Source organism: Marmota monax, unplaced genomic scaffold (assembly GCF_021218885.2).
Source record: "Marmota monax isolate L192 unplaced genomic scaffold, Marmota_monax_Labrador192_F-V1.1 WCK01_AAM20220418_F8-fsc00076, whole genome shotgun sequence".
Lineage (NCBI taxonomy): Eukaryota > Metazoa > Chordata > Mammalia > Rodentia > Sciuridae > Marmota > Marmota monax.
The window spans coordinates 6,645,471-6,672,345 of NW_026692843.1; the positions used below are offsets into that span (position 1 = coordinate 6,645,471).

The window sequence follows — 26,875 nt, forward strand, 5'->3', positions numbered from 1 at the left end:
TTTGCAAGTCAGTATTGCCAAAGAATGGCTGGTTGGCTTGTCTCCAGGGGTCCTAAGCTTTGCTGCCCCTTGTCTCTCACCTTCTGTGAGGGCTTTAGCACTGTTCTCTCACTATGGACAGTCTGGTTTTTCTATCCCAAGAGGATTAGATCAGAAGGATGTTCTCCTTAGGTCAGCCACATGCTTGTGTTAGTGAAGGTCAAGGGTTTGTTCCAATGTCATTTTAGCTTAGGCTGTATTTTTTTTTTTTAATGGCAAGACTCAGTACAGATTGTTCTACATGCAAGCCTTATAATAATCTAGCATGCTTTATTGAGGAAAAAAATAATAATAAAATAACAACCCACTGTTTTTCGACTTCCGTAAATACCTTTGTGGAATAAAATTTTTAAGTGTACTCTGTAAAGATGACCCAAAACAGGAATTTAATATTGAAAGACTTTGTGACTCATGCAAATTAGAGATTTATATGATACCATATAATGTATGTGTCTACATCCAACCCGTAAAGTAACTGTAAACACTTGCTACATATAGTAGGCAAGGATTTTACAATCTCTCATTTTGCATTTTTTCATAGGTTCTGTAGATAAATAAAAACATTAATACTCTCAAATATGCCTTCTAAAATCAATAGCTTCACATTTGAATGAAACTCATTAATTGTATCTCATTTTAATCTATTTCTGCTTCTAATAGCCTGGTAATGTTTGCTAAATGCCACACAGCAGTGTACTTTCTGTTAGACTTTGTTTTAACAATAGATTGAAACTTCAGCATGATGTTTTATATTTCATCCTAAATTTCTTTATTTTCAAGTGTCTGAAGTCACATTGGTTATGTTTGGTAATCCATTTTTGGTATGCATTTTCATATAAATTAGAGGGTGTTTTTCCCTTTCAGCTTTCAGAACATAGTAAGGAGGAAAAAACACAGCATGTGGAAATATGACTGATGCTGCATTAGTGTGTGGGTTGGAAATAATAAGGATTATAAATGACTCACTAGGTATAGAAAATAAGAGGAGAAGACTTATTGGGGAGAAGTAAAAAGCTTGTTCTCTTTATGCACAGCTGAAAGAAGGCACCATGAAAGATATATTACTATTCACCTTCTTTTTATTTCTAAGGGAGTTTTTATTAACCCCTTTTTATCAATCAAAATAAATTGATTGCCAGTGAATGCAATATTTCCTGACTATTTGAAATTATAAAACAAAAGCAAAGACAGGCAAACTCACATACCACATCCTCCAGTAAGTAAGAGATCAGCCCCTTCCAAAGGGATTGCTAAATAGTGCTGAAGATGTTTATGGCCATCTTTTAAAATGGAACATTTTACTTAAGGAAAGATTAGGACTTGGGATTCATTTGGAATTCATCCAGCTCTCTGAGTGACCAAGTATTCATTCCAGAGCATTGTTATTTAATATTTATACCTGTCATAAAAGGACATGTTTCTGTAGGGTAAATACAGTTATGGCCAATAAGAACTCAGCTCTGGGTAAGGAATGATATAATAACCTGATTCAAGAGGAGAGAGAACTCTGTGGCCAGGAATACATCTGTGAATCTCCCCCCAAGAGGGAGTCTGGTCTCCTCTAGTGTCACTATGATGTGATGATATAGTGTGTATGGGAACTAGAAAATAAAGATCTCCACCACATTCATGACAACCTCGCTTTGGTGTCCAGCAGTCTCAGAGAAGGCTGAAGAGTTTGTGACAATAGGAATAAAATAGTGGTTAAGAAAATGGGGCTCCCACCCAGAGGGCTCGGTTGGTTAGCAGGCCACTGAAGACCCCCGAGGCTGCAGGCAGCCCTTTGCCTCCTACCAGCAGCCCCCAGGATTGCCACCTGCTCACAGCCAGACTTCTGATGGGCTCTGGCTGGCAGAGTTGTCACTGTCCTGTCTCTGCAGATTCAGCCAGAGAGGGCTGAGCACGGCTCTGTCTTTTAGCTCCATGGAGAAAAGGGACACCTGTTTTGGGGTCCAACCCATCTGCCTCATCCCAGGAAGATGACTGACTCCCCATTATTGTCTCCTCTTATTCATTTCTCAGTCATTGCAGCTGGTGTGAACTGAAAAACAAAAACAAAAAAAACAATATTGTAGCTGGAAAGTCCAAAGGTAATGTTGCCACCAAAATATGTGAATATTTCTTTTGATGAAAATAAGCCCGATTTCACCAAATTAGTGACTTCGTCAGGAGAATATTAATACCAACCGTATAAATGGTTTATATGTTTAGACAGATTCTGGGATCGTGGGGCCTGTGTGGCCCGTGACATTCAGTGGCTTGCTTTTCCTTTCTTTTTTGTTTTGCCTTAGAAGAAGAAACAGAGCCAGCCATGGTTTCACAGAAAATGCATTCCCTGCCATTTAAATCCCAAGTAGGGATGTGTTTGAAGCCCCTTCTGTTGAGGAGTCCCTCCAGTATGAAGCAAGTCCAAAGGTGTTCACATCTTCCAGGGGCGTTTCCTTGTTTCCCACCTCTCTGATCTGCCCCAGCTTTGGTTAGATCAGCTGCTCACACTGCCAGGGGACTCCAGGGCTGGATGGGGAGGGTGCTGAGAGCACCCAGTCCTGTGGCTCCCGCCTGCGGGGCTCCACGTGTCCGTTCACGGTGGGACAACACTCACACAGCCCCAGCTGGACAACTCTGGAAGAGATGAGAAATAAATTCAGATGACAAGTAATAATATAATAATCGGTGATCCTTTTCCTGCCCCCAGAGGAAAACCTCTTATATTTCAGATAATGGGGCAAACGTTGGAAGAAGTTGGGCAGGTAGGACTGTGGTGGTCATTGATTTCACTACATTTCAGTGGATTAGGTTTCCAGGCTGTGCTGGCCTCTGCCACGTGTCAGCACCAGCTACTTACCCTACCCTCTGGTCAGAGAGGAGCTGTCTCTAAGGGGTGTGTTTTCCTGATCTCTACCCAGAATCCCTTCCGCAGGGAGGAGGGGCAAATGTGCCTGGTGTCTGCTGGACACTCCAGAGGTACTCTGGGAGGGGGCATCTTCATACCAAAGCCCTGTATAGAAGAGGACCTGGGTGAGTGGGAAAGAGGGGCCTGTGTACCCAGGGGAAGAAACGTGGGTGGAACCCTGTGTCTGGAAGGGCCAAGGAGTGTTGGAGCCATGCAGCCTGAGTGTATCTGGCTAAACTTCTTAGATCCCTAAGGGATTATTTCTGATTTTACAAGTGGTCTTATTTGTGACCTAAAGCAAGTTCATCTGTGTCCTTACTTTCCTGTCCTTACCTTCTTAGATAGGAAATAATAATTAAAAACAAGAGGAGAAAATTGACTATCAATGGAGTTGGAGAACAAACACACGCACGCACACACACAGCACTTTATTTGTAAAACATTTTGACTCAAAAGAGGACACAGCTGCATATAAACACATGTGGAGGCTCTGCATGCTTGGTGCTGTGAACTGTAGTGGAATGTGTGTCTGGGTGATCATGCGGCAGCGGCCCTGGGGAAGTCCGGATGCATGTGGGAATGGTCAATGCACAGCCCTGTGCTGAGTTCTTCCTTCCATCCCCATCCTGTCTACCCCATGCTAGCATGCTTTTGCAGGCATGGTCCAGACTAGTGACATTTACAGGATCTCAAATACACAGCTGGTTGGAACAAAAAGGGGTGGGGAAAGTGTTAAAAGTTTGGGGGTTAGGGGAAAAAGCAGGTGCTCTGGGTGGCTCAGCAGAGCCTCCAAAGAGACAGCAGACCAAAGTCAGTGTGTTAATTCTCAACAGTGGTCTCTCTGGGGTGAATAAAGAAACCGCTCAACAAAGGCAGCTCCTTCTCCAACCCGGAGAGGCAGCGGATGCCACCTGCAGCCTGGAAGCTGCTCTACAACCTACAACAGTGACCAGCTCCTGGGCTGGTCCTTGATGGGGGAGAGGTGATGAGAATTTACATAGGGAAGAGAAAATGGGTGGTCAACTACCAAGATAGATTTTTTTCCCCTATATAAATTGTAAACCAAAACATGTTTAAAATTATTTTTACTGAAGAATTTTTGGAGACTGCAGTGACTGGGTTAAGATTTATGAACAACATTTCTCACAAATGTATTCCTTCTAGAGAGTGCCTTATGGGACTCTATGGGACATGATCACAGTTTTTTTTTTTTTTGTTGTTGTTGTTGTTTGTTTTTTTCTTGTATAGCAGTCCCACAATGTTGAAACCAAAGCTGGAACTAGATTAGGTTAGTGGGCACATGCTGATGCAGCCGGTCTGATCTTCTTAGGGGGAAACCAGATTACTGTGAAACCATCAGATAGCACATACTTCTGAAAAGAAATGGAATGTATTTTTATTGGCAGAGTCAAGATGAAGTATGTCTTGAAATCTGTTTTACAAATAAACTTGCACATAAATTGTCCATTCACTGCTTGGAAATCTTTTTTCACGTTTGAGGAGCTGTCAGAGGTCCCTAATAAACAGTGAGTCTTATTTAGTTTACTGGATATGTAATTCTTCTTTTCTTTGAAAATAATTATTTTTCAAGCAAGTGCAGCAAAAATACAACCAATAAAAATCTAGCTATGACAGAATAAACAACCTTTATAGCAAGCATACACATCAGGTTCTCCCAATAAAAACAGTTTCTGGTAAGGAAGAGAGTACAGGAAATTGGCTGACTTGTCCCCACCGTAAGGGTTAAGAGAGAAGGCATGGCGGCTCACCCCACCTCCACACGTTAGGTTGGTCCTTGGTTATCAGAATGACAGGAGAAGGGACCCTATTGCCAGGTGGCCCTTGGGCCAACGTAAGGAAGGGGCTGATTGCTTGATTTGACCCAGTGTCCAGTCATGGTTTAGTGAGACATAGTTCCCAAGTCCCACCTGTGGAGGGTGCTGTGCCTGGAGAGCCATTCCTTGGGGCCAGAGAAGCTGAGGGGTAAAATTCCCTGTAGGACTCTGGTGACAAGGGGAAGGTGAGGGAGCCATCCATGTCTGGGTTCCCCCATTGTGGGTCCAGGCTAGTTGTCTGGGGCAGGGGACTGGTGTCGGTCATGCCAGGTAGGTAGTAGGGCTGTGACCTGGGATAATGGCCAACTTAGGAGAATCCCATCCAGGGATTCCGCTCTAGACTGGGTCAGCCTGATCTAGGCAGGTCAGGGGCTTTGGGGAGGAACATTTGCTTTGGCCTTTCCCAGTCCTGTGCCCAGGCCATGGCCACTGCATCTTCAGCGCCTATATGACCCAAGCCCAAGCTGGCAGCATGGGGGATCAGTCTCCCGCTGGGCCAGGTGGGCTGAGGCTCCCCCAGGGAGCTTTGTGTGAACAGGTTCTCAGCAGACGTGCTGGGGCTCATTTATGCTTTTATAGTAGCTCAGAAGATGTTATCGCAGCTTGAGAACTGAAATTAAAATATGTATCCTTCAGGTGCAAATCTGCGGTACTTACAGCTTTGCTCATTCTCTGCAGGGGGGCTCCATTAATCTTGTACTAGTGAAATTCCTAAGGAAATTAATTCCCTCTAGTTGGGGTTATTCTCCACTGGTCTTCAGGGGTGGAGTAATTGGAATTTAAGAGTCTTAAAAGAAGGGAACTGTTGGCCATTTGGCTTGAATGACAACATGTTTTAATGTCCTGCTTCTTGGTCTTTCCTCCAGCACCCCTTTGTGTTTCTCAGTGTCTCTCAGTGGGGCTTAGAGACCCCCACCAGGTGGGAGTTGGGTCCCAAGCCTCATTTAAGATACGTATTCCTCCATGACAGGTTGTTTGTGCCTCTGCAGTACCAGGCCCTGTACCCACTGAGTAACACACAGCCACAGGAACTAATGACGCATCAGAAATTCATGGTTTAATATTACCTTGTCTGTTCAGGAGCAGTAAATATTAGTTGTTGTTATCCTTCAAAATAATCACGCTGCACGTACACCTTCAAAGCAGACAATTCACGGACACTAGGTGGTGCCTCTTTGCTGCCCCAAAGTCCAGGACATCCCTTTCTGGCCTTCCCCACTGGAGCTTGGGCCCTCCTAGGCCAGGACTTCAGCCCTTAGGCCCAGAGCCTCAGGTTCTGGTTCTTATGCTCCAGCTCCTGAAGGGCCACATGGTACCTGTGGGCAGCTTACTTCTCCTGAATGTGGCCCTGAGGAGGGTGCTGTGCAGGGAGAGCCATTCCTCACCAGGCAGGGCTGTCCCAAGAGGGCCCCCCTCCCCCATGGAGTGGACAGATACCACTGAATAATGCTTATACATGGGGTCAGCAGAATGTCATTGTCCAGGACGAACACACAGGGACATGGACCCAAATTAGCCCACTCTTTTGCTCTGTTTTTGAGCTTTTGGGTGTAACAGGGCATAAAGGAAAGCCAAAACCACCGTGTTCTGAAACAGCTCAAAATCACTGAGCATGGAAATGGCCAGCATTTCCTCTGGCCCTAGCGTACTCCAAGGGAGATGACCAGACTCTCTAGAGTGGCGGTGGGCAAGAAGTGCTTCTGACAGTGCCTGGGTGAGTCCTGGGCCTGCCCTCCCTGTGGGGTGTCTGGGTGAGTTCCTTAGGTATAAGCTGGGGGTTAGGCAGTGATGGTCTTCACATCAGCTTGAGGGACCCTGAGTGGAGAACATGGACACTGGGCAAGTGCTCTGAAAGGCCAGCAAGCACTGCCTATTATCTGCACACACCCACACCTTGGGTGTGCCAGCGCCCCCGATGCAGCTTGGCTCTGTGTGGAGTCCAGCAGCAAAGAGTCAGTGCATTCTAAAGCCAAGAGGTAGTCTGCAGCCCCCAAGCCACTTGATAGCAACAGTGGTAACTGCAAGAAGGGCAGGGTTGGGGCATCATCCAGGAGTCTTCATTTTTCTTCCAGTAGGGATCCTCACTCTCCCCCTCTTGGTGCCATGTCCTGAGCAGCTTTCCTCTATCACTCCCTTCCCACACCTCAGCCCTACAGTCTACATGGACTGAACCTCTGAAACACTGAGCTAAGGTAAACTTTTCCTTCTCTACATTGTCCTCATCAGGTCTTTTGGTCACAGTGATGCAAAGCTGACCAACACGTTGAGGAAAAAGGCATTGGTCTATGGTTTCTTGCATTACTGTGAACTCCTTCAGACTGCACAGAAAGCCTCCATTCTTCATGTAGCAGCCTGCTGTTTCTCCTTGGAGCTCTACCTGGATGTCCTGGTTATAATTCTGGAGAGAGCGTCTCGTTTCACCTCCTCTAGGCCAAGACCTGAGCAAGGCAGCACATGCCCAGCTAGACAAAACTGGTGCTTTTAAAGTGCAATTTAAAATTTGAATAAAGTTACACACAAATTGAAAAAAAAAAAGTAGGGAGCCTTCTTCACAGCTGGTGTATGCTACTTTTAGCAAATTCCATTTAAAGGAAAAATCAGGATTTATAAAATAGTCATGTCAAAGAGATGATTATTCCTTTTTAAGAAAATACTCATTATAACATACTTCCTTCCTTCATTAAAATTTCACTAAATTTCAAAGCAATCCATGTTCTTTGAACACGTGTAAATGACACAAAGAAGTGGACAATTTCTGTGGCAATCTCTCCTAATGCTTGGGGGGCATTCTTCTAGAGACCTTTTCTATGCCACATTCAGTTATATAATTATATTTTATTTACATACAAGTCAATGCTTAAAAATGGTAACCAGAGTAAGATCCTGTTTTTTTTAAGTGTTTTTAGTTATATACGGACATGTCTTTATTTTATTTATTTTTATGTGGTACTGAGAATCAAATCCAGTGCCTCACATGTGTGAGGCAAGTGCTGTGCCACTGAGCCACAACCCCAGCTCCTCAGAGTAGGATCCTGTTTTTACAATGTGATTTCCCTCCTCCTATTGCATTTTTCCTCACGGTAGTATCTAAGCTTTTAGTTACATTTTTTTTTTGTTTTCTATCAACTAAAGTTTTTATTTTAAAATAATTATAGATTCATATGCAGTTGTTGAAAAATAATACAAAGAGATTTTGTGTATACTTTCCCCATGCTAACATTTACAAAATTGTAATACAGTATCACAATCAGGATATTGATATTAGCATACAATCTGCCTTTTCCAGATTTCCCTAGTTTTATTTGTACTCCTGTGTATTTATTTCTATACACTCTTGCCAAGAAACAAAACAGATCCTCATTGGCTCTCTTGTTGCATTTTGAATAATATAACTGATGTTTTTAGTAACATCTATTTCTCAAGGTGAGGCACACATGTAAACAGGGCTCCTAAGGCTACTTTTAATCACTAGAACATTGCTGCCAATAGAAAATATAAAGTGAGCCACAGTGAGAGTCGTCTGTAACTTAAAATGTCCTAATAACCAGAGATAAAGAAAGATAAATTTAATATAGTTCACAAAACCCAATATATATTCAAAGTGACATTATTTAAACATGCAATCAATACAATACATGCAATCATTATTAGTGATATATCACATTCGGTTTTTTGTGCAGTCTTTGAAATCTGGTGAGTTGGGAGCATGGATCTTTGGCTGGCTCCAATGCAGGCGCTTGGGATGGAGATTCAGCTCCCATCTTACCTAAGAACATGGCCTCAGGAGGAGACAAGCACAGTTTAGGACATGAATGCCCATGTTAGTGCTTGACATAGTGCGCAGTCAGAGCCAGAGGACCAGCCAAGAGTCCTGAATGTTTGGGCAGGCGCCAGGGTATTAGGTGTTGAGTGAAAATGGAACCATAAAGGAGAGGGGCTTTGAAGGGAAGGCCTGATGTGGTTTGGGGACATTCTACAAGTGACAGTGTACTTCCCAAAGCAGATGGATACTGGACTCTGGGCTAGCTGTTGAGGTTTCCTTGGAGACTGAAAAAACTAGGAGCATGGGGAAATTTATCCAGGCCAAGAATCTGTAGGAATCACCTAAGACCGGCGCAGAGGACTGCACTTGGAGGGCCACCTATGCGGGAGGCCAGAAGGTCTGAGTGACAGGGAGGCAGGGGTCATGGAAATGTGCATCCTGGTGCTCAGAAGAAGCGGCGCCACCCTGGTTTTGAGGCACCAAGGTAGCAATGGGGATGGGTCCGGCAGGCCTCCGTCGAGGGAATGGCACGCGGAGGATGGGGGTCGCCCCCAGCCCGACACAGAGGGCGTGGGGTCGGGTGCTGCAGGACCCAGCTGTAAGCACCTTGTCAGTGCTGAGGTTCCAAGACCGCTACTCTGTTCCCAGACTTCCCGTTTCATCCCCACCTTGATGCAATTCCCTTGCTGATCGATTCCGGCTTGCCAGTGCTGTAACCCACCTTCACTCGCACTCACTTCAGACACTTCTCGCTATCACAGCCCCGGGCTTGGTCTCTAAGGTTACAGGAAGTGCGAGGAAAGTTCAGAAGCTGGCGGCACAACCCCGCCCCGCGCCAGGTTTCCGGGTCTCCGGTGGGGCGGGGCCTCGATGGGAGAGGCGGGGCTTCCCCGCGCGCAGGCGCTCTGGCCCCGCCCCACCCCATCGAGCCGCCAGCGCTCGACTGCTCCTGACTGGCGGCTGCAGCATGGCGGCGGGGGCGGCTGGAGCTGCCGAGGCGGCGGCGGCGGCGGTGGTGGAGGTCCGCTCGGCCGGGCACTTTGAGGAGCTGCTGCGCCTCAAAGCCAAGTAAGCTGGGCGGTGGGTGGCGGATGGCGGGTGGTGGGAGGGAGGTCGGGCCGCGGGGCGGGCGGCCCCTTGGCGTCTGGCGGGCCTGGGCCTCGGGCCGCGCCGGCGTCGCCCGGCTCCCGAAGCCCGCCCCTCCCGGGACAGCGAGCAGGCGGCCGCCCGGCCTCACGGCGGCCCGGACCCGGGATCCCCCGCCGTCTGGCCCGGGCGGCCGGGCTGGACCGTGACTCGGCAGCGCGGGGCGGGCAGAGACCCCCGCGGAGCCTCCCCGCCGCCGGAGAAGGGCGCACCGGGCCGCCCGGGTCGCGCTCCGCCCAGCCCGTTGTCGTTTCGGCTTCCGGCCCGGCTGGGGGCGCCCGGGCTGCGCACGTGCTTCTCGCCCTTGAGCGGACTGCGGAAGGAGACCCTGGGGTGCGTGGGCGCGAGGGCGGGCAGCTGGGGTGGCTGGACCGCTGTGCTGCCCGACCCGGGTCGTGGGGGCCACGCTATGCTGTGCTGCTGGCGCTTCGCTCCGGTGTCCCTCTCTTGGGACCCTCAACTCGGCCGCCCACCAGCGGGTAACCCCGGCAAGTGTAGTAACCGAGCCTCGGGCTCAGTGCCTGCCTCGGGTGCAAGGAGACGGCGAGTGTAAACTGCTGTGGGACTGGCAGCGGGAAGCGCCCTGCGCTGCACCGCTGTGAGGAAGTTCAAGTGTGAGTTAAAACTGGTCTTTGGGGGCCGGGGGTGTGGCTTAGTGGTGGCTCTGGGTTCCACCCCCAGCACCAAAAACGAATGAAACAAACAGTTCTTTAGGCGTTTATTTTAGTTTTACCTGCGATTTTTTTTTTTAAAGGGGATAGATGACATTACTCATTGATGGAAGCTGGGTTCTGATTCATCCAACTAACCAACACATGTTCAGGCAGCACAACAGTGAAGGACACCAGAGGTGGCCTAATGAAATTTAATCCTTAAATAACATTTAAGGACTTGTGTGGACCTGTCCTTAAATGTTTTGAATTTACCGTTACATTGAGAAGACTATTTTTTGTGTGTTTCACAATCCTTAATGGGGAAAGTTCAAGTTCATATACTTTTTGGATGTATTCTTGCTTGTGGTCTGCCCTGGAGATGACCCAGTAGTCTAAATTCTTCAAGGTCACCAGGCTAAATGGGCACTTGGAAAATGAAGTGTGACATCTGGGGAAGGAGGGAACCTTTGCTGCTCTTTGTGAAAATAGAAACATTTAAGAACATTAAGTAGTATTCCGTGTAACACTTTAAATGAACTTTTCAAGTCATTGCTTTTCAGTTTTAAAATTTGATAGGAATTGAGATTTTTGTCTTGGCTTAAGCCACTTACTAGATGTGTATGTAAGTTACTGGAACCTCAGCTGGTTATACAATGGGGATGTTTACACATTTGCAGAGTAATTAAGAGGTTTTACCCATTTTAAAAATACTTGAGTCTAGCATGTGATAGTAAATGGTAGTGTTAACTGCAGATGAAAAACTGAAGTAGCAGAACCTGTAAAAACAGAAAAACAACTGTTGTATTGATGAAGAACCAAGATTGATTATGTGGTCTGAAATCTCGCAAGTGAGGATTTCATCCTGATCTTTCTCTAAGTGTTTTCTTTAAACAATGCATTAGGCATATTGAACAATCAATCCATGAAGATGAAGATAATACTGTTATATATAATCCAAAAGAGGACATTATTTTGTTTGTTTCAGGTATATGTCATTATAATATTGGATGTATAATATATGATATAATATACTTAATTGATACTGAAAGTAAAGCATGATATGTGAGTATCATGGCTAACTACTAACATTAAAATTATGCTTTTAGTATAACTAAGACACTTTTATGTTTTTGTTCTTAACATCTCAGGGTGTTAGGTAATGCTATTCACAGATGTGGGAGTGCAGGGAAGTTAAACTACTCTTCAAAGCCATGTTGGTGGTGATGTAGCTGAAACTTGAATTCAGGCTTATTTGCCTACTCTTCTTTTTTTTTTTTTTTAAACTCGTGTGGGCTTATAATATTACAAAGCCTAGTTACCTATTCTAATTTTTAAAAAATGTAATCAGATTGTGATATTTTTCCCCATGGCATTAAAAATTCCTTGAAAATTTGATTTTTAGTGGCTTTATAATATTTTGTTATGACCATTAAAAAACTACATTGTTGAACATTAGATTTTTCCAGTTACTAGCTATGTAAAGTAATGGGAAATTCATATTCATAAATTTTTGTCTTTTAAATTGTTTCCTTGGAATAGGTATCAGCATATATGTGTGGAATTTCTGGAAGATCTCAGTTTTTACCAGCAAGATATGGAAGTGCTTCTCTCACCATCTTTTATCATTAAATATTTTGATTTTAGAAATCCTTTTGTCAATTTGGTGAAAATTGATGTACCAGCTTTAAAAAATTGAGATATCAATGCACAGATCTTCATTGTCAGATGTGATGAATTTTGACAGTTGTATGCATATCAGTAACCACCGTTCAAAATAGGAAAATAGAACCCCAGGGGTTCCTCTAGCCCCTTCTTCAAAAATAGATCTCTTCTGTCACTGTAGATTAGTGCTCTTGAATTTTCTGTAAAAGAGTCACAGTTTCTGCCCTCTGTTCCTTCCTTCCATCCCTCCTTGTCAGTACATTTTTTTTTTTTTTTTAAAGATAGAGTGAGAGACGGAGGGAGAGAGAGAGAGAAATTTTTTTTAATATTTATTTTTTAGTTCTCGGCGGACACAACATCTTTCTTTGTATGTGGTGCTGAGGATCGAACCCGGGCCGCACGCATGCCAGGCGAGCGCGCTACCGCTTGAGCCACATCCCCAGCCCCCTTGTCAGTACATTTTTAATTGAGGAACTTCACATGTTTCGATTCTTCTACTGTCCAGCAAGGACACCTTAGTTCTGCAAAAGCTTGAGTCAGGGTTTATCTCAAGATGACCTTGCTTCAATTCTTTTATTTGGCTTCTTTTATTTCCATTTGAATTATGTAAGTACTGATGACAATTTCAAATCCCCACCTAGGATTTTTTGGGATATAATTTTTTGAAGCAATTTACTTTAGGGTCATTTTTATTTTTATTTTTTTAATTTTTTGCTGGGGAGTACCAGGGATTGAACTCATGGGCACTGAACCACTGAGGCATATCCTCAGTCCTATTTTGTATTTTATTTAGAGACAAGCGTCTCACCGTTGCCGAGGCTGGCTTTGAACTCGCAATCCTCCTATCTCAGCCTCTCAAGCTGCTGGGATTACACCCAGCTAGGGTCATCATGGTTAGGGTCATTTTTAGAGCAGATGAATCTGCCTGATTCTCAATTTCTAACACCCCATCTAAACAAGAATCAGTTATATGGTATTTGTTTCTAGCCTATCACACTGAAGAATAACACAGATCAGGGATATTTTAGTACCCTCAACTTCAGTCATGTTCTCAAGATAAAAGCCTTAAAAGACTGTCTTGATGTATTGTGTCAACATGAGAATTGTAATACTAAATCAACATAGCTGAGATTTTCTCCTTTCCTATCCTTTTTAATTTTCACCTCTTTAGTCCTGGAGCTGACCTTTATGATTGTCAATACTCGCATCATTTTAAAACTGTTAAGTATCACTGTTGCTTCTTAAATGTTTCAAAGCCCATACTGAACACCTGCTCACCCTCCCGTGCTGCTGCCACCATCTGTTGAATGCAGATCATGATCTGCTGGGTGGGGGCCCCACAATATGTCCTTTGCTGCCATAGGCGGGCTTTCCTTTGGAGCCCCTCCTAGACTTTTGTTGTGCAGCCAGCAGTTCTCCCCTCTTTATCAGTCCTACCTGTGATTGCTGTCCTTCAGTTTCTTCCCTTCAGCAGATGGCCTTGCTTTGTACCTGAGAGAAAAGAACTTTAAGTAGCCTGATCCCCTGCTCCTTATACATGACTTTACCCATCCTTTTTTTGAGGGGGGGGTGTACCTGGGATTGAACTCAGGGGCACTCTACCTCTGAGTTACATCCCCAACTGTATTTTGTATTTTATTTAGAGACAGGGTCTCACTGAGTTGCTTTACCTCTTGCTTTTGCTGAGGCTGGCTTTGAACTCAACAATCCTCCTGACTCAGCCTCCCGAGCTGCTGGGATTATAGGCACCCAGCTATGGCTTTACTCATTGTTTATTCCTTGGCTCTGATACAGAGGACACTGCCCCTCTCTCTACTCTGGAGGCCCTTTTCCTGCCTCCTTGCAGACCATGCATTCTCAGCTGTCTCTCTGGTCCTCAGCCTCTCCCTCTCCATTTGAATTGTCCCTGCACAAAATACGCATATGAAGATTTCCTTGTATCAAGAATTTTTTTTAAAAGCTGATTCCTTAGATCTGTCCTTTTCTTGTGCATGGTACAAATCTCTTGAAGTAGATTTCTAGCAGCTTCTGCTTTCTTACCTTCAGTCTGCCTCTGCTGCTGACTGATGTGCTTCTGTTAGCCCATTCACATTCCTCTTGGTAATGTTAGTTGCCCTTTCTTGATGCATTTAATGGTTGTTACTCCTTTTTGTGTTTTGTAGTGCTGGGCATTGATTCCAGAGACTTGTGTATGTTAGGCAGATGCCATACTGGTGAACTGTAACTTCAACCCACTCTTCCTTCTCACACCTCTCTGAGACCCTTTAACGTCCTCCTACTTCTAGGCCTCCTTTCCTTGTCCTCCACTTGGCCTGACTTGGTGTTGGTCAGCCCTGAGGTCTGACCGTGGGTCCAGTCTGTCTCCTCTGCAACATGGTGTGGCTTTTTTTTCCCACCCAGATCTGTAGGTCAAATGCAGATATCTTCACTGAAAGCCCACTAGACTTCTCTCCTCCCAGGCTGACAGCTTTGTCCTAGAGTTCGAGGCCATTGCCACTTCCAGCCCTCAGTCTCTAGCCAGAGCTGGAGTTAGCCTTGGACTTCGCCTATTCCTGGACCGTCGCTAAACCCTGCCTCTGACAGCCTCCTCATCCTCCCTGTGCTTCCACTTTCCTCACATGGGCCTGCTCTTTTCTCACCTGTTATCTCATTGGCTTTTATAGTGCTGGCTTCAATTCTCAGCACCTCATAAATAAATAAATGAATTAAAGGTCCGTCAACTAAAAAAAAAACAAAAACTAAAAGTTTTTTTTTCCTCTCAAACATTGGTTGTCCTTGGTTCTTTCCTCTATGTAACTTTTTTCCCTCAATTTTTTTTTTTTTTTGAGGAGGATAGTGTTTGAATGTAGCATCCTATAAAACTAAATTAATTTAGGTTGGATATGAGGATAGAAATAAAGATAGCTATTTTTGCCACAATTATTTTGTATGAAAATGATTAAGGGGCTGGGATTGTGGCTCAGCGGTAGAGCTCTTGCCTAGCACGGGTGGGACCTCGGTTCGATCCTTAGCACCACATAAAAATAAAGGCATTGTTTTGTGTCCATCTACACCTAAAAAAAATAAAAAATAAAAAAAATGATTAAGGTAGATATGCATTTAGGCTCTTAAGAACATAGCCAGTAATTTATTAATCTGCTATTCTATCTGTTCATACTAAACTACTTAGAAAATCATTTGTGGTATAATATTAAAATTATAAGAGGCTGTTTTTGTAAGAGACATTTTTGTTTTTTTGCTTTCAACATTTTATTGTTATTCCTATGGTCACAATCATACCCCCTTTTCCACACAATACTATGTATAAAAAAAGTAAATATGTTAATAATGATATTCACAAACATGGTGCCCCTAATACAGAAATTCCTTAGGAGTCTGAAAATAGAGTTGATTTATAAACCTATTAATTGAGATGGATGGACATTCAGAACCACTTTATGCAGGCTAGGTTTTTTTTTTTTTTTTTGGGTGGGGGCGACTGGGGATTGAACCCAGGAGTGCATAACCACTGAGCTACATCCTCAGCCCTTTTTTAAAAATTTTTTATTTTGGGGCTGGGTTGTGACAGTGGTAGAGCGCTTGCCTACCACGTGTGAGGCACTGGGTTCAATTCTCAGCATCTCATATAAATAAATAAATGAATTAAAGGTCCATCAACAACTAAACAAAAATTTAAAAGTTATTTTTTAAATTTTGATCAGTCTTGCTAAGTTATGGAGGCTGGCCTTGAACTTGATCTTCTTGCCTCATGCCTTAGCCTCCCAAATTGCTGGGATTACAGGCATGTACCCCATGCCTAGCTACATGGGCTAATTGTTAATTTAAGAAATATTGACTTGAAAATTCATCCAAAAGGGTCTCAGGCTGTGCATAATGTTCTTGAATTCAGTCTGCTTATAATATACCAAAATCCTACAATATTAAACAATTTAGGCAGTTCTTTTAAAGGTTTTATTTTTGTAGTAGTATTGCTCTACATCAGTATTTACTTATTTCCAAAGTTAATATAATTTTTAAGAAGTTTGTTTCATTAACTCACAGGTCCCTCCTTGTGATCCATTTCTGGGCGCCATGGGCTCCACAGTGTGCACAGATGAACGATGTAATGGCAGAGTTAGCTAAAGAACACCGTGAAGTTTCATTTGTGAAGGTATTGTATTTTCAGTGTTATGTGTTTTATGTTGTGGATTTGACTAGATTTTATTAACTAATACAAAGGAGTGTTGTGGAATTCCAAATATTTATAAGTAGCATTGGGATATTTGCAGTAGATTATAATTAAAACTCTTAAAGTCATTTTGCATTTCTCAAGTTAGTATAGAAATCACCACACTTTCCCTGGTATACCTGGATGGGAAGTATCAGGTTGGGCAAAGGCAGAGTTATTTGAGAGAAAGGGCAGGTGAGATAATTCTCTGGATAATTGTGGCTTTAGGATAGTTAAGGTATTAACCAGACTTAATTCATGGAAAGGCTGGGTGGGATGTGGAAAAGGCTTCCTGAAGGGTCTGTACAGGTTGCTGTAGCCTGGGGAAAGGATGAAATTGCTGTCCTGGACTGGGTAAACGCAGACTTGTGGAAGCTGAAAATCTAACCTGTCCAGGACGCAGAGGAAAGGGAAGCCAGGCAGTCTCTTCCTTACCTCCCTTTCCTCACCTTTTGATGCTGGGCGTTGAACCTGGGCTACCACATACTGTGCCTCTGAGCTCTGCTCTCAGTCCCTCCTTTGGTTTTTATTCTGGTTTTGTGTGGTTTTGCTTTTGAGCAGACAAGTACTAGGAAAATGATAGTTTTGACTGTGGGTTAGCTCACTTGATTTAACACATTTAATGTTGTCATTGAGGAGTTGGTACTGATTTAGGCATCAAGGCTAAAATATGAGTTGAGAATAATGAATTATTGGGAAGGCAGGCATATGTGTTCAGAAGTCTGAATCCTTAAGATTCAAAGCAAGCAGAAAAACCAAAGCCTTGTTTTTTAAAACCAGAATTTCTGAGTTCAGACTTCACATAAACAAGTATACCCACATGTAAGCTTAAAAATGAAATGAACTATTTGAATGCCTCTTTTTTTTTTTTTTAATTTTTTATTGTTGGTTTGAATGCCTCTTTTTATGTGAATGGAAAACACAGAATTCTATATAGTTGGTGATAATATTTTCAGACAGTTTCTGTAAGATGTTGGCTTTAAATAGGTATTGTACTCTGATGGCTCAAAAATCCAAACAGTGTATGCTTCTCACTCGTGTCTTGCCTATCAGCTCTGTTGTCCCTTCCCATATGTAACTGCTTACATTAATTTTGCATGAACCCTTCCAGTGTTTCTTTATGCATATGGAACAAATATGAATATAATAGTCAACTTTTTAAAATTTAAGGACTTATTTAAAATTCCAACGAAATGTGTAATGTAACCTTAGGATGTAACACTAAAATGTCCAATATAAATAATAGAAGGGGACATTAAAGCTGCATGTTTGGTCAGTGATAAAAGATAATGATTACCAGTGAAATGAATGATTAAACATCCAATCGTAAGATTAATCAAGATGATGGTAATTGTTTGAAGTCTGCTTTATGTGTATAGTGTTACTGGTTTAGGTAACACATTGTTCTCAGCTGCCATCTGAATGATTTATTTAAAATGACTATAGAATTACTGCTCACATTGGTATCAGAGTTGGTAGTGAGATTTTAAGTTGTTCAAGTGCTTAAGTGTCTCAATGAGCCAAGATTGGAAGCCCTGGGTGTTGCTGGGTTATTGGGGCACCTGAGCGTGACTGCCCCTGTGGGGTGACAGCAGTGCCAGGTTGCTCATTCTTTTAAGAGCCACCACTTTGCAGAAACTCATTCTGTGGTATTTCACTAGACATCGAGGGCAAATGTAACTTGCATGGAGTTTGTAAAGTAGGTAGTTAAAAGGCAGTTGCTGAACTACAGTGAACAAATAAGAAGTGAAATATTTGAGAAATCATTGGCCTTTTCCAGTAAGAGTCATGCAGTTCATTTTGAAACAGCTTTCTTTTGTTAATAGGGGCTTCTAAATATTTCTAGATTATAGGACTAATGTTCTGCTGCCTTTATCTGTGTCTCTTTTGAGACAGAGTCTCAGCATGTTGTCCAAGCTGGTCTCTAATTCCTAGGCTCATGTGATCCTCCTGCCAAAGCCTCCTAGGTAGGTGGGACTCCAGGGCATGCTGCCCAGCTTCCCTGTCTGTGTCTTCTAATGTGATTTGTTCATTTTTTTTTTTTTTTTTTTAAGATAATACAGTAGTTTGGCATTTTTGACTTGACTTGTAAAATGTAGGGATTAGTTCATTTTTGTCAGTGAGATTTACAGTCACTTAAATAAGTGATCTTTTTACAGAGTCATTTAAATAAGGTGCTGTCAGACTTAGGTGCCCTGACAACCCAAGTAGCTCCAAGGGCTTCCAGTCCTTGGCTCACTGAGACACTTAAGCACTTGGAACAACTTAAAACCTCACTACCAAGTCTGATACCACTGTGAGCAGTAATTCTATAGTCACTTTAAATAAATCATTCAGATGGCAGATTGTAAGGTCCTCTGACTGCCAACAATTTCTTATTTTGTAGGAGAGAATAAAAATATCACCTTAGAAAAGTTAGTTGTGCAGTTTTGGTGTGAATGTTGAAAGGCAAGGCTTTCACACTCACTGTCTCTGAGCCTCTTATTGTCCTGATGAAGACTAGGAAGTGCACTAATGCCCCCTGGGTGCCACAGCTGTCTAGGATGGGTGGTCCTCCAGCTGCCTGAATGGCTACTGTTATCTGGTTGGAATCCTAAGGTGTGGGCCCTACCCAGGCTCTCAGACCTCCAAGGTCTTAGAGGACAGAGATGAGTTGTTTCTGTTGTATAGAAACCTTATGTTTATTCAGAATAGAATTGAAAACATGTCAGATGTCTTTTCTTTTCCAATAAAAGATTTTGTTAGTACTTTACCTATAATGTGCATATACATTTATCAATAGAATCTTTCAGAATATGGTATCTGGCAGAGGAGGTGAGAAGGAGGAAGTAGTACATGGTGATGAACAAGTTGAGTGCTGCTGGGTATATCTGAGAAACAAATCAAATGGATCTGAAAATGGATTTTTCCCCTGTGGTTCTCTTTTATCATGTAATGCACTGTACTACAAAATTTCCCCAGATCAGACTTAGCAGCTGGCTGATTGGTTAGTTTTTTATGCTGTTGTGTTTCATTTAATATTAAGTTTGTTTGTATAATAACTGCTGTACTTATGTCTGATGTACATTATAATTTAAGGTAAAAAGTTAAGGGCATTGAGGAGTTAACATACTGAAATATGTATTTTTTTCTCCTTAAAAAAGGGGAATCTTTATAGTTTTATTTTAAAATATTTTGAAAATAGGCAACTAACTTAAAGATACAGTTCACAATGTCTAGTTTCTAAATGTCTGTACAATCACGATGTGAAATGGTTCTAATGATAGTACCTGTTATTGAGAGGCTATTGAGTCAGTACATGAAACATTTGGAACTGTGTCTGGCCTAGAGTAAATTGTGGCTGTGAACTGTAACTGTTATGCCAGTCTTTGGTGACCCTGCTAAATTGAAGTGAAATAGAGAGAATTCCCCACCTCTGGATTAACCTCATGCTTCCCTGACTTCATTCCTTCTCATGCATACACAGAATGGTTGGTGAGAAGAATCCAGGGCTTGAGATTCTTGGAGTAGAAGCAAGTGGTTTCCACCAGGGAGATTCAGATTTCATTCTGAAAGTGTTCATGTTTGTTTGGTCTCAAAGGCACATATAAATCCAGTTCTTAAAGTGTTATCTTTTTGATTGTAGTAGAAGAAAAGTTAACTGTGATATAGTGGAAAGAAGCATAGATTTTATGGTTTCTCAGCTCTGCCACTTATTTTGTTTGTTTGCTTGTACTAGTGGGTAGAGATCTCAGGGATGCTCTACCACTGAGCTACACCCCCAGCTCTTTTTTATTTGTATTTTAGACAGGGTCTTGCTAAGTTTCCAAGGCTGGCCTGGAACTTGTGATCCTCCTGCTGCAGCCTACCTAGTAGCTGGGATGACAGGCATGCACACTGTGCTTAGTTCTACCACTTATTAACTGTGTGTCCGTGGACACAGGTTACTCCGTGATCTTCTATATTAGTCAGGGTTCTCCAGAGAAACAGCCTGTAGGATCTATGTATACAGAGAGAGCTGTATGAGAGGGGATTTACTGTGGAAATCTGCTCACCTAGTCATGGAAGCCAAGAAGCTACACCACCTGCCCTCTGCAAATTGAAGAAGCCGAGAAGCTGCTCTGGTCTGAAGGCCCAAGAACTGAGGAGCTGATGGTGTGACTCTATAGTTTGGGGCCCAAAGCCTAAGAACGTGGGGGTCACTGGGACAAGTGCCAGAGGCCAGAGAACCTGGGATTCTGATGGCCAAGTGTTGGAGATGGGTGTCCCATGACTTTGCCTTTTCTTTGCATTTTTGTTTTATTTGGGGCTTTAGCCTATTATGTGGCCCTCACACATTGTGAGGGTAGATACCCCTTCCTCAGTCCACTGATTTTAAATGCCAGTCTCTTCAGAAAATACCCTTGCAGACACACCCAGGATAATGCTTTATTAGTTAAATTTTATTTCCTATAGGTATAATGTGAACCCAGTCAAATTGACGTCTAAAATTAATCACACCTCCTCTTTACCTTGCCAGCTTTAAAGCTAGGGTGATAATGTGCTGTATACCTTTCAAAGTAGGAGGATACAAAAGGGTCATATTTTACAGTAGGCTGTCTATGAAAGGTAGCTATTGTTAGTTATCTTTTGAGTTCTTTTGACTGCAGATCATTTAAAAATATTTATTTGTGATTAAAATTGTTATGTTGTATTAGATCCAATATTTTCAAAGAATTTTCATGTTGAAAAGGGTTTAAAAAAGCAAAAAGAGAAACAGTGCTGGGGATTGAACCCAGGACCTTGTGCTTGCTTGCCAAGCACTCTACTGCTGACCTCCATCCCCAGCCCTGCAGAGGTCTAGGACTTTAGGTGCCTTTGACATTCTGGAGGATGTTGTGCCTTTTTCTGTATTCCTATTCCTTGTTCTGTAGGAATTGTTTGTTACCGTTACCTTAGATTTGTTTTCTGGGAGCTGATTTGAAGGGAGGCACTTGTGGTGATCCTTCGACTTCAGTAGGAACAGCAAGTGATTTGCTTCAGGAAGAGCTGTCTTAAGACCTTGTGGGAAACCAGTAGGAAAATCAGAAGAGATCAGATTTTGAAAGCATGTAGGAGTTTGTACGAGTTGGATGCTGTCTATATTTTTCTGATTTAAGACCACCCTGCCTCTTTCCTGCATGGCATTGCTTGGTGATGGGATGTCTGTCTCTTCTGTTAGACTCCAGTAGTACAAGGGTAGGAACCTTTATGGCACTCGGCACAATACCCAGCATGTGGTGGGTGCTCCACAGATGGTAGCCGAAAGGAAGGGCTAATGAGCCGAAGTGACACTGTGGACATGCCCTTGTTTTCAGCCTCTCTGGCATTCTTGTTCAGAGTGCAGAATTGCATGTCTTAAAGAGAATGGTGCATACATTTCTAAAATTAAAGAAAAAGTGTGTTCTGAACAGCTGTCTGAGAAAAACATCTTTTTTTGCACCTTTTTCAGATTATTGAATGGTTGATGTTAATTTAAGATACAGAATGCATTTTTAAAAATGGAAATTAATTAAAAATATTGTTGCAAAAGGGTGCTCTAAAGAGATAAAACAAGATAGTGGAGCAGCATCTAAAAATGTGTAAGGTGGAAGGCATAGATCACAGACAGATGGCCTCCTCCCTCTGCATTGAGTTTCAATCTAATGGAAATCACCTGACTGGTAAAGCTGTAGATAAAAATAGTATTCCAGGCCCAGTGGAGATATCTCACTCTTGAAGAAATTCAGTGTATATATTTTAAGCACTTTTTAACAATTTATCAATAAATTTTATTTCCTATAGGTATAATGTGAATGTAGGTTTTTATTGGTTTCAAAAAGTTTATATTAAATTGACAGTCCTGTGAGATAAAAATATATCTTGGTTTTTCTCAAAGTATAGTTTATAAAGACCTACATAAATAGCTTATAGTAATTGTGTTCTAATTATTTACAAAATTGTGTTTCTAAATGTCCTTCATATCCACGTCGTCAGATATCACATTATATCTTGTTGAGGAGCCTCAAGGAAATCATCAGACAGAGTATAATCATCTTACAGTGAATTTCCATGTATGAATAGACCTGAAGCAAGTAACTTGGCAAGATATCTGCCTAGTGTCCAGCAGCCTTGTAGGAGTTAAAAGTAAAATTTATCAGACATCAATAGTTTATTGAAGAAATACTCCTTTTGCTTCATAATTTGCAGAAGGCTGCAACTGTCAGTCATGATGTACTGCCTCTTGAAATTAGTCAATAGAGCAAACAGCAAGAATTGCTGTGGGCAGAAAATAAGCACTGTAATCATGACATAACTGGGGTCAGTGATTTATGGATTTCAATATAGTAGTAGCTGCATATGATTGAAAATTTACTAGGTCACTAGTGCACCAAAAATTTTATTCACAGCCTCCAGGCATCTTTTGAAATGTGCAACAAAATAAAAACCTCTGAACCTGTTTTGACACTGCAGACTCCGTGGATGGCATGCCAGCCCAGTGAGTCTCATTTCAATGTAAATGTGTCGTAGACTTTTCTGCCATACTCTTAAAAACGCCAGCTACTTGGAGGGGTAATACAAGTGAAACTGATTTACATGTTGAAGCAGTAAAAAAGGACCTTGTAATAATCAAGCTTAAATTCTTTTTTTATTTTAAAGTTGGAAGCTGAAGCTGTTCCTGAAGTATCTGAAAAATATGAAATTATTTCTGTTCCCACCTTTCTGTTTTTCAAGGTAAGGATAAAGGGTGGTACAAGAACATCCATCTCTAGTGGTCCATTGGACTGTCCATGTTGGTTCCTTTTTACTCTTTCTGGACCCCTTAACATGAGGCATTTGGTTTTTCCTGGCCTTGCACTTTCCCCAGTGGTCTCATTGTTTGCCCTGATGCTGATGAGAAGGGCCAGAGAGAAAAGCCAGGTGGTTACTTCTTAACCAAAGTACAGACCCTTGGCTGCAAATTGTAATGTTCCCTTGTGTTGAATCAGAAGTTGCTTGTTTAGGGCATGTGCCTAAGCATTATGAAGCATGTAGCTGGTTCTGGCTTGATTGATGATTTTTAGGAAGCAGAGGCAAATCTTTGCTTCAGGGTACCCACGGTATTACCATAGTTCTTCAGATACTTCATACTTAGTAATAGATGCATCCCAGCGAGTGTGGGAGAAGATCTTTTTGGATGGTTTGACTGTGGTGGTGCAGTATTTTCATCACACATTCTCAATAAAAGGGCTCATGTATTTCTAAATTGAGTGCCTTTCAGGCAGTTGATAATCAGGTTTTTATTTCTCCAGTAACAGTGTTGACTTGTTTAAAAATTGACTAGAACTATGTATGTACTCGCTATAATTTGAGTCTAAAATCTCTCTGATGAAGGAATGCCACATGTATTCTAAATGACATTTTAAACTTTAGAATTCTCAGAAAATTGACCGATTAGATGGTGCACATGCTCCAGAGTTGACCAAAAAAGTGCAGCGACACGCATCTAGTGGCTCCTTTCCACCTAGTGCTAATGAGCATCTTAAAGAAGATCTTAACCTTCGCCTGAAGAAATTAACGCACGCTGCTCCTTGCATGTTGTTCATGAAAGGAACCCCTCAAGAACCTCGCTGTGGTAAGAAGCTGTGCTTGAGATGGTGTAAGCTATGCAGGTGCTTTGCCAGTGTAGGGTGCAGTTGGGGTGGACATCTTTTGCTTCTGTTCACATGCTTGTAGAAAACCAGACAGGTTCTGATTCCCAGGGGCATCAGACAAGTAGATGAGAAGAATTAGTGTGCGTTGTAAACTTGGAGAAGGTTGGAACCAGAAGGGGTCCTAGAAATTATCTAATTCAGCACCTTTGTCTTATCCATGTAGATGGGAAGTTGATTCACCCAAGGCCAACCAGTGGCGGAGTTGAGATCAGGTTCCTGCTGCCATGTTGCTGTCTCTGTTGATGGGCCTTTGGCCTGTGTAGTTTTGCTCTTAACAGCTTCTTTCTTGGCCACCTCCTTTTCTTCACTCATCAGATTCAGTAATTTAAAAATCTGCAATATTTTCATAGTGTTCGTGGGCCTGTTGTGTACTCTTGCCTTCCCTGTTGTTGATGTCTAATGATTGCATTATTTGCCCATTGCTGTCTTTTCCAATTTATAGCGGCTAGTAATTTAAAGACTCCCAATTCTTGGCTTATAGTACCCTTATTTTCTATACACATAGATGCTCGTAATTGTGTCCTTAAGTAAGTTTTAGAGTTATTTGACCCCTCTGGTATTGGGTTTATGTTGTTTTCTTTTTACTGTGCCTGGTACAACATTATTATGCTTCATAATTGAGCATTCAATGACTTTTGATGATGCTATTGAGACTCTTAAGAGTATTTGTTTCAACTACACAGGAGGGAACTTATTAAGATAGGTGGCAATAAAATTGAGGATGTAATTGATATGGTTTCTACATGTCCAATGTGACTTTATAAAAATAGCCTAGCTTCCAATATAAATTTCAATTTTAAATTCTTCCCTATATGGTTATCAAATTATATGTTAAGTTATGAAAAAGTCTACTTTTAATCGTAAAGTTTCAAGATAAATTCTGTTTTAAAAGTTGAAGAAATGATTCTTTTATTTCTTAGTTCTACCTAAAAAATTTCCTGGTCAGTGTCTTCCGTTTCAGGTGACACCTTCTCTGAAGGGACTACAGGCTAACCTGGTCTGTCGCAGGATTAGCTAAGGCATCAACAGACGTGTTGCATGAAAACCATTTCTGGCAGTTTATGAGCCCACCTAATATGAGGACTCACATCAGTCTCATGGATTTTATTCAGTACCTTCATTCCAGTCTGAAGGGCAGTATAACTGGCTATAAAATGTGGCGAACCTGTCTGCTAGTTTTTACATAGCAAACCTAATGCTGTGTTCTCCTCTTTGGGATCTGAATGATGACTTGGTGAAACTGGCAAATGGCAAAACCAAAGCTGGGGGAAGGGATGCTCAGCCAGAAGAGGAAAGGGTGTGCTGGAAGAGTGATGGGCATGGTCAAGTGAGTGAGCTTCGTTTGGCCCTGCTTAGTAACTGGGCACAAGTAACTACCCCCATTTCCTCCTGGGAGTGTTGGGGTAAAGTCAGTCTTGGAGGGCCTTTTCAATGTAGATGTTATATTCAAGCAAATTAGAGGTAAACTTAGAAATACTCATTTTTCTTCACTTCATTAAACTTCATTTATGATAAAACTGACATTTAAAAGATTACACAAATAAAAATCAAAAAGTTTTAACACGTTTTAGAGCAATCTGAAAAACACAGCATTATAGATATTTAGGGAATGAAATAAGTAACTAGGGAATTTAAAGGAAGGTTTTTAGATGCAGATGGTCTAACAGTACAGTTTCTTCTGTTCTAAGGCTTGTTTTATTCTTTACGACTTTGTAACTCCATTTTTAAAGGGCTTTTCTGTTTCCTGATATTTTGGGTGTTGTCTTTCCTACCCAGCAGATAGAATGAGCAGATTGCCTTAGGCGTTGGTTCTAATAAAGTGTCTGCTTAGGATACTTAGAAAGCATTTCCTTTGTGTCTGAGCCCTGCTGCTTCCTTCCCTGGCTCTTTTTCCCCTTTCTGTGTGCTTTGCTGCATAACTTCATCCTGAAGCTGCTTTCTTTTGGGAGCATAAGGCCTTTCCTTCTGCTGTCTTTTTGAGCCTGCCTAGAAGAGAATTGTTTTTGCTCCTTTGTTAGCACCTCAGAGAAGAAGTGTAGGTGAGCTCCTGTAATTAAAAACCAAGTTTTTTTCACCTTGTGAATTCAAGTGGCCACTCTCCTGGTTTGGCAGAGTTCGCTTTGAAAGTACTACGCTTTAGTAACACCGTTTTGATGGCCACTGCAGACTATGGCTACACTTGATTTTTAAATTGATGGCCCCCATCTCCCTTTCTGAAAGTCAGAAAACCATGAATAAATAACATTTAAATTTGAATCCAGGAAGCTGGAAAAGCCATTTCTGGAGCCTGTCCCTGGCTCCCATGCAGGCCACAGCTCTGCCTTCTCATCCTTTGCTGTGGATTCTGCCTGTAGAATCCTGTGGTGTATCATGAGAGAGCCTCAGTTGTTAAAGACTTGGTTGTCCCTGTTCTGTGCAGCTCAGGAAGATAGAGAGGACACTTAGGTGTGAAGGAAGAGTTTCTAGAAGCACTGAGATGTCTGTCTTCTTAAACAGAATTGTTAAGTCTTAGAGCAAGTTAATTAAGTAATTGGGGAGTTCTTACAGCTGTTGAAGTTAGACTTGTAGCAAAGCAGGTGTCTGACCATAGAAATTTCTCCTGCAGTGAGAGTCATCTGCCTTGTTTCAGTCACAAAAGCATATTGCAGAACTATTCTTTAGGGGTTTATTGTTAGATAGTTATTAAATGTGGCAGTTAGGTGTATTACTCATGTCATGAGTAGACATGACTGCAGATAGAAATGGTGACTTTGTGGCAGTTAATCTTTTTTTTTTTTTTTTTTTTTTTTACTTTTAAGTATTTTTATTTCTTGCATGCATTTTTCTTCAAATTGTGTAAATATTTTGTCATTAGAATAAAGCTTTCTTACTACTTTATCCATAAGGAAAACATTTCCAGTCTACCACTTTAACCCTTAAAAATGAAATACTACCAATCAATCTTTCTAGTCTGCATGTAATTGCCTAAAGCTAAAATAAAGCTCTTTCTCAGCCAGTTACAGTAGAA

General features: G+C 42.1%; 1 protein-coding gene and 1 long non-coding RNA gene across 3 annotated transcripts in view; one reads left to right on the plus strand and one right to left on the minus strand.

Annotated features, from left to right (window-relative positions):
* On the minus strand, positions 1-9,567 carry LOC124095546 (uncharacterized). Of its 2 annotated transcripts, none has more exons than XR_009227137.1 (3): positions 9,199-9,567; positions 2,227-2,661; positions 1-2,080 (listed from the first exon to the last, which is right to left on the minus strand). It is a non-coding gene; the product is annotated as an uncharacterized LOC124095546 (long non-coding RNA). The 2 variants fall into 2 exon arrangements; XR_006852518.2 differs by having other exon boundaries at positions 2-2,080; positions 9,252-9,562.
* Glrx3 (glutaredoxin 3) overlaps positions 9,446-26,875 on the plus strand; it is a 26,776-nt gene continuing 9,346 nt past the window's right edge. Inside the window, exons 1-4 of the mRNA XM_046448720.2 lie at positions 9,446-9,598; positions 16,033-16,141; positions 22,835-22,909; positions 23,588-23,789. Of these exons, the coding sequence (XP_046304676.1) occupies positions 9,498-9,598; positions 16,033-16,141; positions 22,835-22,909; positions 23,588-23,789 (487 nt within the window). The 5' untranslated portion in view covers positions 9,446-9,497. The remainder of the gene's footprint in view (positions 9,599-16,032; positions 16,142-22,834; positions 22,910-23,587; positions 23,790-26,875) is intronic.